This window comes from the organism of the source record quoted next, unplaced genomic scaffold (assembly GCF_019419815.1).
Source record: "Pyrus x bretschneideri cultivar Hongxiangsu unplaced genomic scaffold, Pyrus_bretschneideri_v1 Contig3, whole genome shotgun sequence".
NCBI lineage: Eukaryota > Viridiplantae > Streptophyta > Magnoliopsida > Rosales > Rosaceae > Pyrus > Pyrus x bretschneideri.
The window spans coordinates 2,431,254-2,432,452 of NW_025999612.1; the positions used below are offsets into that span (position 1 = coordinate 2,431,254).

The following is a 1,199-nucleotide window of genomic DNA, read 5'->3' on the forward strand; positions in this document are numbered from 1 at the left end:
ATGATCTGTTTGTATATGTATTGCATCCTATGCCACTATATAGAAATTTGTCGCCAAGGATCCTTGTTCCACTTATTAGTTATTATTGTGGACACCAAACGCATATGCTTGTTTAAGGTGACGTCTCATATATGGGCTTTGACTTTATTAACATTTCAATATCATTATTGTAGGCTTTGAAAAAATGTAAGTACAAAATTGTATAAGGGAATTTATCTAAGGGATCGTTTATATAATTAAGAAACTAATAACTAGGTCATCATATTTAATTAGCCGGCTTGAGCAGGCTGGCATGGCCTGCCGGCTGCTCCCTTGTTATCATATTTACATAAAGTGACAGACGTTATAAGTTTCGTAACTTCGGTAACTTGATAACACAAAGTTCGAACGTTCAAAACAAATGAGGCAACCAGGAAGGTATTCGAGATTGATGATGTGTGGAGGCATAACGGGGAGATCGGGCCCCCACTCGTTGCCCTTGGCGAGGATCAAGAAGATCATGAAGAATTCTGGGGAGGACGTGAAGATGATATCAGGAGAGGCTCCAATTGTGTTCTCAAAGGCGTGTGAATTGTTCATAGAGGAGCTCACCAGGAGGTCTTGGATGACTACCCAACAAGGGAAGAGAAGGACACTGCACAAAGAGGACATCGAATCCGCTGTCGTAGGCACCGATATCTTTGATTTTCTTGTGAGTTTGGTTTCGGATTCTTGCAATTCGGAGGATATCATCACGCCAGTGGGAATTGAAACATTAGACGAGTCATAATCCGAAGTGTATGTGTGCATACTAACATACAAATAAATATTTCAAATTAGCACACATACAGTATCTGTGTGTTTTACCAAGTTAACACAAATATGTACTAGAGAAATGAAACAAAAGAAGTGGCCTTATTGGGCTAGTGAGTTACATTTGAAAATAGGTAAAAAGTAAAAACAAAAACTTGTTAAATTTTCTTAGCTTCTCTCTTTCGGTCGAATGGGATATTTGTTAACAGCCAAAAAGGCAAAACAGGGACGGAACGCAATACAAACAGCAAAAATACAGAAACATGAAATTATAGTTAGAAGAAAATTAGGGGTGTGGCTCCAAAGCTACGTTTTTTATTTTTATTTTTATTGTATTTTTTTGAGTAAGTGATATTATCCACATTAAAAGACGGGAGAGTGGGTTAAGTCTCACAATGGACGAGCCA

General features: G+C 38.0%; 1 protein-coding gene across 1 annotated transcript; it reads left to right on the top strand.

Annotated features, from left to right (window-relative positions):
• The first annotated feature begins 400 nt into the window (after positions 1 to 400).
• Positions 401 to 769, top strand: LOC103942171 (nuclear transcription factor Y subunit C-3-like). The gene has a single exon (XM_009352380.2). The coding sequence runs from the start codon at positions 401 to 403 to the stop codon at positions 767 to 769; it is 369 nt and encodes a 122-aa protein (XP_009350655.2).
• Positions 770 to 1,199: the final 430 nt, after the last annotated feature.